Below are 13,636 nucleotides of genomic sequence, written 5' to 3' on the forward strand. Positions count from 1 at the left end.
GTTATTGCAGGCTTTTTTTCAATTGCTACTCTCTCCAAAGAAGGTTTTTTTCCCAGCCCTAAGTTATTGCAGGCTTTCTTTTTCATTGCTACTCACTCCAAAGAATGTTTTTTTCCAGCCCTAACCAGGGGATATAATAATGTGCTGAAACTGACCAAACTAAGGGCGCTAGCCAGATGAATACGTGGTAGGCAGATTCTTTTACCTATTTTCCTCCCCAAACATTAAGGTGCGTCTTATACTCCGAAAAATTCGGTAATGAGCCCCATCGCCACCATCGTATCACCTGCAAAAATTTAATCATTGCATTGGTATTATTTGGGGGCCTTTTGCAAGAATTGTCTTGCAATTCTTCTAAATTATTGACCCCCTCGGAGAGGGTCCGCAACTTGGGCGTCCTCCTCGATCCACAGCTCACATTAGAGAAACATCTTTCAGCTGTGGCGAGGGGGGCGTTTGCCCAGGTTCACCTAGTGCGTCAGTTGCGGCCCTATTTGGACCGGGAGTCACTACTCACAGTCACTCATGCCCTCATCACCTCGAGGCTCGACTACTGTAATGCTCTCTACATGGGGCTACCTTTGAAGAGTGTTCGCAAACTTCAGATCATGCAGAATGCAGCTGCGAGAGCAATTATGGGCTTCTCTAAGTATGCCCATATTACTCCAACACTCCGCAGTCTGCATTGGTTGCCGATCAGTTTCCGGTCACAATTCAAAGTGTTGGTTCATGGCACCGGACCAGAATATCTTTGGGACCGCCTCCTGCCGCACGAATCCCAGCAACCGGTTAGGTCCCACACAGTCGGCCTTCTTCGGGTCCCGTCGACTAAACGATGTCGTCTGGCGGGACCCAGGGGAAGAGCCTTCTCTGTGGGGGCCCCAACCCTCTGGAATCAGCTCCCCCCTGAGATTAGGATTGCCCCCACCCTCCCTGCCTTTCGTAAACTCCTTAAGACCCACCTTTGCCGTCAGGCATGGGAGAACTAAAACACCTCCCCCTTGCCCATGTTGTTTTGCCGTTTGATTGATTGACTGTGTGCCTGTTTTTTGTTTTTTGTTTTTTTTAATATATACAGTGATCCCCCGATCATTGCGGGGGTTCCGTTCCAGGACCCCCCGCAACGAGCGGGTTTTCGCGAAGTGGCGCTGCGGAAGTAAAAACACCATCTGCGCATGCGCAGATGGTGTTTTTACTTCCACAGCGCTAGCAAGGAGCCGAAGATTGGGGGCGGCGCAGCTGTTTTAAAACGTCGCCGCCAGCATGGGGGGCTTCCTAGCAGCCCCCCAAACCCGGGTTGGGGTTCCGGGGGGTGCTGGCAAGCCCCCCATGCCGGCGGCGACATTTTAAAACAGCCGCGCTGCCCCCAATCTTCGGCTCCTCGCTAGCGGGCAGGCAGGCGGCGGACAAGCCGTTTGCTGGCGCTCGCTCTCGCCGCTTTCCAGCTGAGTCCTGAAGCGAATTCGCTTCAGGACTCAGCTGGGAAGCAGCGAGAATGAACGGCGTGGGCGGGCGAAGGGCGGGCGGCAGCGAGGAATTTGCGTGGGCGGTGGGGAAACTCCTTGCTGATGCCCGCCGCTCGCCCTCCCGCCAGCAAGAGGGGGAAGACCCAGGGAAGCCGCCCAGCAGCTGATCTGCCCGGCGCCATCTACGCATGCGTGCCCATAGAAAAAAGGGCACGCATGCGCAGATGGTGTTTTGACTTCCAGGTTGAAAAATCGCAAATTAGCCTGTTCGCAATGGTCGGGGACGCAATAACCGGGGGATCACTGTATTGGGATTGTTTTATGGAATTACTAATTTTAAATTGTAATTAGATTGGTGGGCATTGGATTTGTTATTATGTTCTGTTTTTTATTATTGTTGTGAGCCGCCCCGAGTTTGCGGAGAGGGGCGGCATATAAATCCAATAAATCTAATCTAATCTAATCTAAACCGTTAACCTCCTTTTTTGCCGCCTCCAGAACACGGCATCCTGCCCGTCTCCCCTGAGTCTCAGCACCTTTTCCCCGCCAAGATTGTCTCGCATTTGGTGAAGTGGATATCCCTCGCTTACGAAGATTACTTGGTAAGCAGCTGCCCTTAGAAGAAGCCTTTCCTTAAGTAGGAAAATAGACAAGTTACAGATAAATAATAAAATACACTGCTCAAAAAAAAAATAAAGGGGACACTTAAAACAACACAATACAGTGGTCCCCCGATTATCGCGAGGGTTCCGTTCCAGGACCCCTCGCGATGATTGGTTTTTCGCGAAGTAGCGGTGCGGAAGTAAAAACACCATCTGCGCATGCGCAGATGGTGTTTTTACTTCCGCCGCAGCAGCGAGGAGCCGAAGATTGGGGTTTCCCCGCCGCCCACGCAAACTCCTCGCTGCTGCCGCGCCCACCGCTTGTCTTGTCCGCCCGCCGCTTGTCCGCCGCCTGCCTGCCCGCGCGCCCGCCGCTCGCCCGCCCTTCGCCCGCCCACGCCGTTCGCTCGCGCCGCTTCCCAGCTGAGTCCTGAAGCCAGAAGGCAAAGGCGAACTTCCGCGTTTGGCTTCGGGACTCAGCTGGGAAGCGGCGCTGGGGTCTTACTGGCCGCCCACGCAAAGGGGAAACCCCGGCTCCTCGCTGATGCCCGCCGCTCGCCCTCCCGCCAGCAAGAGGGGGAAGACCCAGGGAAGCCGCCCAGCAGCTGATCTGCCCGGGGAACGCAAACTCCACCATCTACGCATGCGTGGCCATAGAAAAAAGGGGCGCGCATGCGCAGATGGTGTTTTTACTTCCGGGTGGAAAAATCGCGATATAGCAATTAGCAATGATCGAGAGCGCGAAACTCAGGGGATCACTGTATAACTACAAGTAAATCAAATTTCTGTGAAATCAAACTGTCCACTTAGGATGCAACACTGATGGACCATCAATTTCACCTGCTGTTGTGCACATTCAACTTGGTACAGAACAAAGTATTCAATGAGAATGTTTCATTCAGATGTAGGAGGTGTTCTTTGAGTGCTCCCTTGATATTTTCGAGCAGCAAACTTTATTGTCATTGTGTGTATATACACAGTAGATTCCTGCAACGAAATACAGTGTTAAATGTTTCTATCCAGCTAACAATGTTATGTGGGCCTTATTTTGGGGGGTAGGACTTATATTACGATCATCCTGAAAAAAATCGTGCTAGAGCTTATTTTCCACTTGGGTCTTATTTTTGGGTAAATATGATACTAAATGCATCCATCCGGTTGACAATTGGCCTTATTTTGGGGGTAGGGCTTATATGACGAGAATCCTGGGATGGGGGGAATATCATTTATTATTATTATTATTATTATTATTATTATTATTATTATTATTATTATTTAGATTTGTATGCCGCCCCTCTCCGTAGACTCACATGCAGGATGTGGGCCTGTCATTCTGGCCAAGCGTGTGAGCTGGCTGACAGTAGCGATAATAGTAATAGTAATAATGATGGTGATAATAATAATAATAAAGATCTGCTTTTCAAGGGCCGTGTGACCTGCCTTATTGCACATATACATTAAATACTTGACAAACTGATCTGGGTCATCCTTTTGACCAGGGGTGGGCAATTAATTTTGCCATAGGGCCGCATGAGAAATTGGGATGGTTTTAGAGGGCCGGATTAATATAATTAACTCATTTCTATCCAATACTGTATATTATTGGGTAGAACTGAGTTAATTTTATTATAATTATATATTATAAATTACAATTATATATATTATATATTCAATTCAATTCAATTTATTAGATTTGTATGCCGCCCCTCTCCGTAGACTCGGGGTGGCTCACAACAGTAATAACACAGTATATAACAAATCTAATAATTAAAAGTCACTAAAAAACCCTTATTAAAAGAAAACATACACACAACATACAGTGCATAAAGTATATAGGCCCAGGGGAGATGTCTCAGTTCCCCCGTGCCTGACGGCAGAGATGGGTCTTAAGAACTTTACGAAAGGCAAGGAGGGTGGGGGCAGTTCTAATCTCCGGGGGGAGCTGGTTCCAGAGGGTCGGGGCCGCCACAGAGAAGGCTCTTCTCCTGGGTCCCGCACACCGACATTGTTTAGTCGACGCGACCTGGAGAAGGCCAACTCTGTGGGACCTGACCAGTTGCTGGGATTCGTGCGGCAGAAGCCGGTCCCGGAGATATTCTGGTCCGGTGCCATGAAGGGCTTTATAGGTCATAACCAACACTTTGAATTGTGACCGGAAATTGATCGGCAACCAATGCAGACTGCGGAGTGTTGGTGTAACATGGGCATACCTAGGGACTTATATGGGTCTTATTTTCGGGGAAAACAAGGTCGCACCCTCCCTTTGGTGAGTCCCTAAGCCTTTCTGCCCTCCCTCCCTCCAGGAGCTGCCCTACACTAAAGACGTGGTTGAGTGTGGTTTGGCTGAAGACACTCACCTCTATTACTTGGCCCTGATCGAAAGAGGCACCGGTGAGTTTTGTGTCGTGTCTCCGGTGGGTTCCTCTCCCCCCACCCCATACCGGGAAGTTGAGAAGATGCCTAGTGGTTATAACTGGGGGAAGATAGCAGAATATCCTCAGTGCAGCAAAGGAAAGACACACCACAAAGCAGGTTTGCTAAGAGGGGAGTGGGAGGCAGTGGCGGGAAGTGTGATTGTGTGTCAAAAGAGAGGTATCCTTGGTGAACAGACGTCTCGCTTCTATCCCGGCCGCAGCCAAGCTCCAGGTCGCAGTGGTGTTGAACCCTGGGTATTCCTCCATCCCGCCCGTCTTCAGCCTGTGCTTAAACTGGAAAGGGGAAAAAACGAACACCAACGACGAGAACATCCGGGTAGGTCCTAGAGAGGGAACGGGGCTGGGGGATTCTGGGGATTGAAGTCCACACAAATGTTTCCTAGGTTGAGAAACACAGACAATAACAAAAACAACAGAGTTGGAAGGGACCTTGGAGGTCTTCTAGTCCAACCCCCTGCTTAGGCAGGAAACCCTACACCAGTGTTTCCCAACCTTGGCAACTTGAAGATACTTGGACTTCAACTCCCAGAATTCCCCAGCCAGCAAATGCTGGCTGGGGAATTCTGGAAGTTGAAGTCCAGATATCTTTAAATTGACCAAGGTTGGGAAACACTGCCCTACACCACTCTAGACAGATGGTTATCCAACATAATCTTAAAAACCTCCAGTGTTGGGGCATTCACAACTTCTGGTGGCAAGCTGTTCCACTGGTTAATTGTTCCAACTGTCAGGAAATTTCTCCATAGTTCTAAGTTGCTTCTCTCCTTGTTTAGTTTCCACCCATTGCTTCTTGTTCTACCCTCAGGTGCTTTGGAGAATAGGTTGACTCCTTCTTTGTGGCAACCCTTGAGATATTGGAAGGCTGCTATCATATATCCCCTGGTCCTTCTTTTCATCAAACTAGCAATGCCCAGTTCCTGCAACCGTTCTTCATATTTATTTATTTATTTATTCCCCAAACGCCATCACTCTACTAAACAAATAATTCCCTCAACACTGTCAGACTTTCTACTAAATCTGCACTTCTATTCTACTAGTTTTTCTCATCACTCCTATCACCCATTTCCTCCCATGTTGACTGTATGACTGTCACTTGCTGCTTGTATCCTAAGATTTTTATTAATATTACTTCTTCATTGCTTATTTGACCCCTATGACAATCATTAAGTGTCGTACCACATGATTCTTGACAAATGTATATTTTATTTTATGTACGCTGAGAGCATCTGCACCAAGACAAATTCCTTGTGTGTCCAATCACACTTGGCCAATAAAATTCTTTTCTATTCTATTCTATTTATTAGATTTGTATGTTGCCCCTCTCCATAGACTCAGGGTGGCTCACAGCAATAACAAAAGAATGAATGACAAATCTAATATTTAAGTAACTAAAAACCCCTTATTAATATTTTAGCCTCCAGTCCCCTAATCATCTTTGTTGCTCTTCTCTGATCTGGAAGGGTTTTTTTTTTCAGTCTCTCTGTTATTGATTTGTTTATTTATTGATTTATCCGATTGAATTGTTTGATTGATTTTAATATACTGGGTTTTTAGCTTACATAGTTTTTTAATTAATTAGATTTGTTTTGGTATTCACCGTTTTATATTGTATCCTGTGAGCCGCCCTTAGTCTTCGGAGAAGGGCGGCATACAAATATAATAAATAATAATAATAAATAATAATAATTGGATCAGTGAATGTTTAGTATGTTTGGTTGAGTGAACAATAAATAATAATAATAATAATAATAATAATAATAGGATCAATGAATGTTTAGTATGTTTGGTTGAGTGAACAATAATAATAATAATAATTGGATCAGTGAATGTTTAGTATGCTTGGTTGAGTGAATAATAAAAAATTATAATAATAATAATAATAATAAATAATAATTGGATCAGTGAATGTTTAGTATGTTTGGTTGAGTGAATAAATAATAATAATAATAATAATAATAATAATAATAATAATTGGATCAATGAATGTTTAGTAAGTTTGGTTGAGTGAATAATAAATAATAATAATAATAATAATAAATAATAATAATTGGATCAGTGAATGTTTAGTATGTTTGGTTGAGTGAATAATAAATAATAATAATAATAATAATAATAATAATAATAATAAATAATTGGATCAGTGAATGTTTAGTATGTTTGGTTGAGTGAATAATAAATAATAATAATAATAATAATAATAATAATAAATAATAATAATTGGATCAATGAATGTTTAGTATGTTTGGTTGAGTGAATAATAATAATAATAATTTATTAGATTTGTCTGCCGCCCCTCTCCGAAGACTCGGAGCGGATGTTGGTGATGAATGTTTTTTAAAATTAGATTAGAGTTTTAAAGGTTTTTTTAGCCCTATTAATTGGACTTTTAGATGTGTTATTATGTTGTTTTGACATGTTGTGAGTCGCCCCGAGTCCTCGGAGAGGGGCGGCATACAACCCCAACCAATCAATAATTAATAATAATAATAATAATAATAATTATTATTATTATTTATTGGATTTGTATGCCGCCCCTCTCAGTAGACTCGGGGCGGCTAACAACAATGATAAAAACAGCATGTGACAATCCAATAATAAAACAACTAAAAACCCTTATTATAAAACCAAACATACACACAGACATACCATGCATAACTTGTAATGGCCTAGGGGAAAGGAATATCTCAACTCCCCAATGCCTGGCGGTATAAATGAGTCTTGAGTAGTTTACGAAAGACAGGGAGGGTGGGGGCAATTCTAATCTCCGGGGGGAGTTGGTTCCAGAGGGCCGGGGCCGCCACAGAGAAGGCTCTTCCCCTGGGGCCCGCCAAACGACAATCAATCAATTTCCTTTGCATGTTTAGGCCATGGAGAGCGAGGTCAACGTCTGTTACAAAGAACTTTCCGGCCCTAAGCCGGGCTACCAACTCCTCACCAACCAGTTGCAACGCCTTTGTGTTGTCCTGGATGTGTACCTAGAAACCGAGACACACGACAACAGCGTGGAGGGGCCGAAGGAATTTCCCCAGGAGAAAATGTGCCTGCGATTGACCAGGTAAGGCGGCTCCGGGCCAGGGGAGGTATGGATGAACGGATTTAAGGTGATTCGACATGGGATAACGCTGCTGAAAATCGGTCATTTTACCAATTTTGACTCCTGGAATCTGTGGGATGGGTGCCTGATGGCCCTATAGGATGAATATTCTTAGGGTCCCCCCTTTTGAAATCTCCCTTCTTCCTTCCTTTTTTAAAAAATAATTTTTATTTTGAAATATAAACATTAAAAAAGAACAGTACACAAAAAATATACATAAATAATAACACACAAACAAATATTAACGCAAACACAAATCTACAAAACAAAAAAGAAAAAATAGGAAAAGGATATTTAAATTAAAATATCTACTGCTCAAAAATATAAATGGAACAGATGGGTTCTTTGAGTGTTCCCTTTCTTTTTTTTTAGCAGTATATTTCAGTCCATTAAACACATTATCACTAAAAGAAAAGAATTTTCTTACAGCTATTACAGTCAGTATAAAAAAAAAAATGTTCTGGCTATTAATTTTAAATCCACATTCTGCTTTTATTTCTGCCTTATTTCAATCAATATTACAATATTTCAATCAGTTCAAAACATCTATTTCAATATATACTTGGGTATATATTATTTTAGTTATTATTATTATTATTTTAATAATATTGTTTTTCTTACTTTTATAAACTAATGGATGATTCTATTATAATTTTATTTTTCTTTCCTTATTTCTAACCATTCCTAAAATGAATTCCAAGTTTTATAATACAGTGGCACATCTACTTACGAACTTAATTCGTTCCGTGACCAGGTTCTTAAGTAGAAACGTTTGTAAGAAGAAGCATTTTTTTCCCATAGGAATCAATGTAAAAGCAAATAATGTGTGTGATTGGGGAAATCACAGGGAGGGTGGAGGCCCTGTTTCCTCCCAGGAGATTCCTAGAGAGGCCCCACGGAGGCTTCTCCCCACCATTTCTGGCCCTGTTTCCTCCCAGGAGATTCCTAGAGAGGCCCCACGGAGGCTTCTCCCCACCATTTCTGGCCCTGTTTCCTCCCAGGAGATTCCTAGAGAGGCCCCAGGGAGGGTCCTCCCCGTCCTGTCCACCCCTGTTTCCTCCCAGGAGATTCCTAGAGAGGCCCCACGGAGGCTTCTCCCCACCATTTCTGGCCCTGTTTCCTCCCAGGAGATTCCTAGAGAGGCCCCACGGAGGCTTCTCCCCGCCTTTTCCGATTACAGTTTCGGAGGCTCAGGTTTGTAAGTAGAAAATGGTTCTTGGTTCTTGAACACCCGGTTCTCATCTAGAAAAATTTGTAAGTACAGTAGAGGCGTTTGTAGGTAGAGGTACCACTGTATTCTGAGTCTTCTTTGTTATTTAGTTCTAGTGTCAACATATCTGCTTTGCACAATCTTCCCTTCTTCCGTAGGGGACCCAGCCGGTTGAAACCCTTCAAGTACAACTACCCTCAAGGCTTTTTCAGCCATCGCTGACCCCATCCGTGAGTCCCACTCAAGCCACACTTCCAATTATTTCGGATCTGGAGCGCCATGCATTTTTGACCGACAGCTTTGGTCCTGCTGAAGCCGCGCCGGAGAAGACAGCCACGCATCCATTCTTCCTCCTCTCGCGGAAATCGTTCCGAAGGAATTAAAATCGAGTAAAGGGCGCCTTTGGAGTCCTTACCTGTTAAATATTTTGAACCAATAAAAGGAGGGTTTTTGAAGCGTTGAACGGCGGGGATTCTTGGCGCTCTCTAAGCACCGCGGTTTTCTCGCAGGCGTTTCATCACCCAACTTGGTAACATCATCCATACATCCTCAACCTTTGTTGTGGTTAGTTGCAAAGTCATGTCCGACCCAACATTCCTCCAGGCCTCCCTGTCCTCATTAGATGGCCAAAGAAACATAGAAGTCTGACAGCAGAAAAAGACCTCCTGGTCCATCTAGTCTGCCCTTATACTACTTCCTGTATTTTATCTTACAATGGATCTATGTTTATCCCAGGCATGTTTAAATTCAGTCACTGTGGATTCTTCCTTCCTTCCTTCCTTCCTTCCTTCCTTCCTTCCTTCCTTCCTTCCTTCCTTCCTTCCTTCCTTCCTTCCTTCCTCATTCATAGAAACATAGATGATTGATGGCAGAAAAGTTGCATTCAGTGACTGTGGATTGACCAACCACGTCTGCTGGAAGTTTGTTCCAAGGATCTACTACTCTTTCAGTCAAATAATATTTTCTCACGTTGCTTTTGATCTTTCCCCCAACTAACTTCAGATTGTGTCCCCTTGTTCTTGTGTTCACTTTCCTATTAAAAACACTTCCCTCCTGGACCTTATTTAACCCTTTGACATATTTAAATGTTTCGATCATGTCCCCCCTTTCCCTTCTGTCCACCAGACTATACAGATGGAGTTCATTAAGTCTTTCCTGATACGTTTGATGCTTAAGACCTTCCACCATTCTTGTAGCCCGTCTTTGGACCCATTCAATTTTGTCAATATCTTTTTGTAGGTGAGGTCTCCAGAACTGAACACAGTATTCCAAATGTGGTCTCACCAGCGCTCTATATAAGGGGATCATAATCTCCCTCTTCCTGCTTGTGATACCTCTAGCTATGCAGCCAAGCATCCTACTTGCTTTTCCTACTGCCGACCACACTGCTCACCCATTTTTTTGCTAACACAGAACTGCCAATGCAATACTCAGATTGAGGATTCCTTTTCCCCAAGTGCATTATTTTACATTTGGAAACATGTAAACAAAGGATTTGAGTTTCATCTTCAGGATCCGGACATAATCTTAGTTTTCGTAATGTTGAGGAAAATAAAATCTGTCGCTATCACCATTCCTTCTGTATCTATTTGTTATGGAATTGAGAGGGCCGGATGCCATGATCTTAGTTTTCTTAATGTTGAGGTAAATAAAATCTGTCGCTACCTCCGTTTCTTCCCCATCTATTTACCAGGGATTGAGAGGGCTGGATGCCATGATCTTAGTTTTCTTAATGTTGAGGTAAATAAAATCTGTTACTACCCACATTTCTTCCCCATCTATTTATCAGGAATTGGGATGGCCGGGTGCCATAATCTTAGTTTTCTTAATGTTGAGGTAAATAAGATCTGTCACTACCTCCATTTACCAGGAATTGAGAGGGCTGGATGCCATGATCTTAGTTTTCTTATCAATTGCAGTGACTCACTTAATGACTGTCTGGAGAAAGGCGGTGAAGTGAAGCAAAAATTCACTCCACAAATGTCTCATAGAAACATAGAGGATTGACGGCAGAAAAAGCCCTCCTGGTCCATCTAGTCTGCCCTTATACTATTTCCTGTGTTTTATCTTAGGATGGGTCTATGTTTATCCCAGACGTGTTTAAATTCAGTATCTGTGGATTTACCAACCACCTATGCTGGAAGTTTGTTCCAAGCATCTACTCTTTCAGTCAAATAATATTTTCTCCCGTTGCTTCTGAACTTTTCCCCAACTAACACTTAATAACACACATTTTTTGGGCTCGGTTGTGGTTATAAGTCCGAAGTCTGCCTGTATTGATGGTCCATTGTCATGACATCACCCAGTATGGCAATGAAACATCTACGGGAAAACCGCCAAAAGGCTTGTAGATATTGTGCATGTAATTGTGTTTCTTTTAGAAATACAGCCTTAGTCTAAGAGAGGCTGGTAGACTCTTCCTACCAGATGCCAATAGGTCATCTGTAATGGAGCCAAGGGTTGGAAAGATAATAATAATAACAACAACAAGAACAGAGTTGGAAGGGACCTTGGAGGTCTTCTAGTCCAACCCCCTGCTTAGGCAGGAAACCCTACACTACTTCAGACAGAGGGTTATCCAGTATCTGCTTAAAAACATCCAGTGTTGGAACATTCACAACTTCTGGAGGCAAGCTGTTCCACGGGTTAATTGTCATGAAATTCCTCCTTAGTTCTAAGTTGCTTCTCTCCTTGTTTAGTTTCCACCCATTGCTTCTTGTTCTACCCTCAGCAGGTGCTTTGGAGAATAGCTTGACTCCTACTTTGTGGCAACCCCTGAGATATTGGAAGGCTGCTATCATGTCTCCCTTGGTCCTTCTTTTAATCAAACTAGCCATGCCCAGTTCCTGCAACTATTCTTCATATGTTTTAGCCTCCAGTCCCCTAAGTGTATGTTTTTTGCTTTTTAATAAGGGCTTTTTAGTGATTTTAAATTATTAGATTTGTTATACATTGTTTTATTGTGAGCCACCCTGAGTCTACGGAGAGGGGCGGCATACAAATCTAATAAATAATAATAATAATAATCATCATCATCATCTTTGTCGCTCTTCTCTGCACTCTTTCTAGAGTCTCAGCATCCTTTTTGCATCGTGGCGACCAAAACTGAATGCCGTATTCCAAGTGTGGCCTCACCAAGGCCTTATAAAGTGGCATTAATACTTCCATCTTGGAAGGACGGAAGGCTGAGTCAACCTGGAGCCGGTGGTGAGATTTGAACTGCTGAACTGCAGCTAGCAGTTAGCTGAAGGAGCCTGCAGTGCTGCACTCTAACCACTGCGTCACCCCTGGCTACAGGAAGGAGCCTGGGCTGCATTGCAGCTGCTATTAAGGGACTATTTTTAGCTTTCCTCCGGCTTTTATTTCGGCTTCTACAAGAAGGGGGTAGTGAAGCTTGAGAAAAAGGAGAGGATTGAAAAAGATTGACGGCAGAAAAAGACCTCCTGGTCCATCTAGTCTGCCCTTATACTATTGTTGTGAGCCGCCCCGAGTCTTTGGAGAGGGGCGGCATACAAATTTATTATTATTATTATTATTATTATTATTATTATTATTATTATTATTATTTTCTATATTTTATCTTAGGATCTATGTTTATCCCAGGCATGTTTCAATTCAGTGACTGTGGATTGACCAACCACGTCTGCTGGAAGTTTGTTCCAAGCATCTACTCCTCTTTCAGTCAAATATTTTCTTCCACCATTTTTGTAGCCCGTCTTTGGACCCGTTGATAAAATGAAGCAAATCGGCCAAAACTACTTCGAGGTGACTGGTTTACCCTACTGTGCACCAATGGGCAAACCGGAAGTCCATTTTCATGAACTTCCGATTTGTCCGTTGGGCGATTTTCCACACTCCAGAGCCTTCAGGGAACCTTCCTGAGGCCTCTGGAGGGTGAAAATCAGCACAACGGGCAAACCGGAAGTCCATTTTTCTGAACTTCCAGAATGCTAGGAGGAGACTCTATGGCCGGGAACAGGACTTCTGGTCAGCTCCAGAATGGGAGAAAAAGGACGCCAAGCTAGGAGGAGACTCTATGATGGGGGAACAGGACTTCCTGTCAGCTCCAGAATGGAAGAAAAAGGATGCCAAGCTAGGAGGAGACTCTATGGTGGGGGAACAGGACTTCCTGTCAGCTCCAGAATGGAACAAAAAGGACACCAAGCTAGGAGGAGACTCTATGGTGGGGGAATGGGACTTCCTGTCAGCTGCAGAATGGAAGAAAAAGGACACCAAGCTAGGAGGAGACTCTATGGTGGGGGAATGGGACTTCCTGTCGGCTCCAGAATGGAAGAAAAAGGACACCAAGCTAGGAGGAGACTCTATGGTGTGGGAATGGGACTTCCTGTCAAATCCAGAATGGAAGAAAATGGACGCCAAGCTAGGAGGAGACTCTATGGTGGGGAAACAGGACTTCCAGTCAGCTCCAGAATTGAACTCAGGGAGTTTCCGGTTAAGATTTTTGTGACTCTTTGAGGGCTTAAGCTTGTTGACCCCTGGTCTAAACGCTCTTGTCTACTCCCCACCCCAAGACGAAAACCAGAGACGGGAAGTCCATTTTATTGTAAGCATATATTATTTTCTTTTTAATTGGCGGTTTATTGCACAGAAGCAACAGGAGGTGAACATTTGACGGTGTGTAATGCACTTATTTTTTTTTGCACGCGAGTGGGTGTCGGTGAATATGCTCCCGGCGCGCAGGATCGCTCGTGGCGGAGGTGTCGACGCTACAAAACTACAACAGTCGTCCCCCCCGGCCACCCGCCAATTTGAACGAGGGTTTCGGGGATCGCTGCCTTCCTGCAAAAAGAGGCGGAGAGTTTGGGCGT

The 13,636-nt window shown here is 44.0% G+C and overlaps 1 protein-coding gene across 2 annotated transcripts in view; it reads left to right on the top strand.

Annotated features, from left to right (window-relative positions):
• THOC5 (THO complex subunit 5) overlaps positions 1-9,267 on the top strand; it is a 32,786-nt gene extending 23,519 nt beyond the window's left edge. For both annotated transcript variants that reach the window (XM_070763048.1, XM_070763047.1), the window contains exons 16-20: positions 1,965-2,068; positions 4,372-4,459; positions 4,704-4,819; positions 7,368-7,558; positions 8,966-9,267. In XM_070763048.1, coding sequence (XP_070619149.1) covers positions 1,965-2,068; positions 4,372-4,459; positions 4,704-4,819; positions 7,368-7,558; positions 8,966-9,029 — 563 coding nt within the window. In that variant the 3' untranslated portion in view covers positions 9,030-9,267. The remainder of the gene's footprint in view (positions 1-1,964; positions 2,069-4,371; positions 4,460-4,703; positions 4,820-7,367; positions 7,559-8,965) is intronic.
• The last annotated feature ends 4,369 nt before the right edge of the window (positions 9,268-13,636 follow it).

Source organism: Erythrolamprus reginae, chromosome 10 (genome assembly GCF_031021105.1).
Source record: "Erythrolamprus reginae isolate rEryReg1 chromosome 10, rEryReg1.hap1, whole genome shotgun sequence".
Taxonomy (NCBI): Eukaryota; Metazoa; Chordata; class Lepidosauria; order Squamata; family Dipsadidae; genus Erythrolamprus; species Erythrolamprus reginae.